Here is a 992-nt window from a genome sequence, read left to right as displayed (position 1 = left end):
TTATGGCGGCGCCACTTTAACAAACCATGCATAATGCGGCTCCCGCCGGACGTATCACTTTGCCGACATGAAAATTTGCCTAGTCACCAACTGCTTCCTTTAAAACTGCAACATGGAGATGCATTTTCAACCGTCCATCATAAATCGACGGATCCGCGTCAAAACAGATCAACCAATAGTACAACAGATGGAATCTATATAAAACGGCACCGGAAAAATAAAGGCTCGCAATAATTCTGTTTTGTCACCATTTTCTTAGAGTGTGTGGTAAATCTGTCTGTGTTTTGCTCCGAGCGTCTGGTAAATCTGTGGAGAAGAAGGAAAGAATGGCTCCCAAAGCTGAGAAGAAGCCCATTGCAATGAAGAAGCCTGTGGCGGGGAAATCTCCCATGGCTGAGAGGAAGCTTCGCAAGGATGGCGGAGAAAGGAAGGGTAAGAAGAAGCATAGGAACGTTGAGACCTACAAGATCTACATCTTCAAGGTTTTGAAGCAGGTTCATCCAAACATCGGCATCTCCAGCAAGGCCATGGGGATCATGAACAGCTTTATCAATGACATCTTTGAGAAATTGGCTGGTGAATCCGCCAAGCTTGCGCGCTACAACAGTAAGCCCACCATCACCTCCAGGGAGATTCAGACGGCCGTCAAGCTTGCTCTGCCGGGGGAGCTTGCCAAGCATGCCGTTTCTGAAGGAACCAAGGCCGTCACCAAATATACCAGTGCTTAGGCTCTTCAGGGCGGGAATTTCAGACGGCGCTTCTTTGGATTAGTTGTTTCATGGAATTTGCAGCTTGTGCTTTTTTTGTTCTGTTAGGGTTAGAATTTTAGCTCTCTAATGATTGACTGAAGCCCTTTCTGAGGCTGTGATATTTTTTTAGGGATCGTATGCTTTAGCTCATGTATATTCGTTTTCTGTAAGCGACGATTTCAAAATCTCATGTTAGCTGTAAACTTGATCAATATACAATTTCCGACGGTTCTTGTGGTATAA

The 992-nt window shown here is 45.2% G+C and overlaps 1 protein-coding gene across 1 annotated transcript; it reads left to right on the top strand.

Annotated features, from left to right (window-relative positions):
• The first annotated feature begins 233 nt into the window (after nucleotides 1-233).
• Nucleotides 234-992, top strand: LOC149544824 (histone H2B.3-like). Its single transcript, XM_089796448.1, has one exon. The coding sequence runs from the start codon at nucleotides 327-329 to the stop codon at nucleotides 726-728; it is 402 nt and encodes a 133-aa protein (XP_089652574.1). The 5' UTR covers nucleotides 234-326; the 3' UTR covers nucleotides 729-992.

Source organism: Cupressus sempervirens, chromosome 8, assembly GCF_028749045.1.
Source record: "Cupressus sempervirens isolate cs-2001-9-10 chromosome 8, ASM2874904v1, whole genome shotgun sequence".
Lineage (NCBI taxonomy): Eukaryota > Viridiplantae > Streptophyta > Pinopsida > Cupressales > Cupressaceae > Cupressus > Cupressus sempervirens.
The sequence above is the reverse complement of the archived record's forward strand: the minus strand, read 5'-3'. Positions and strand labels throughout refer to the sequence as shown.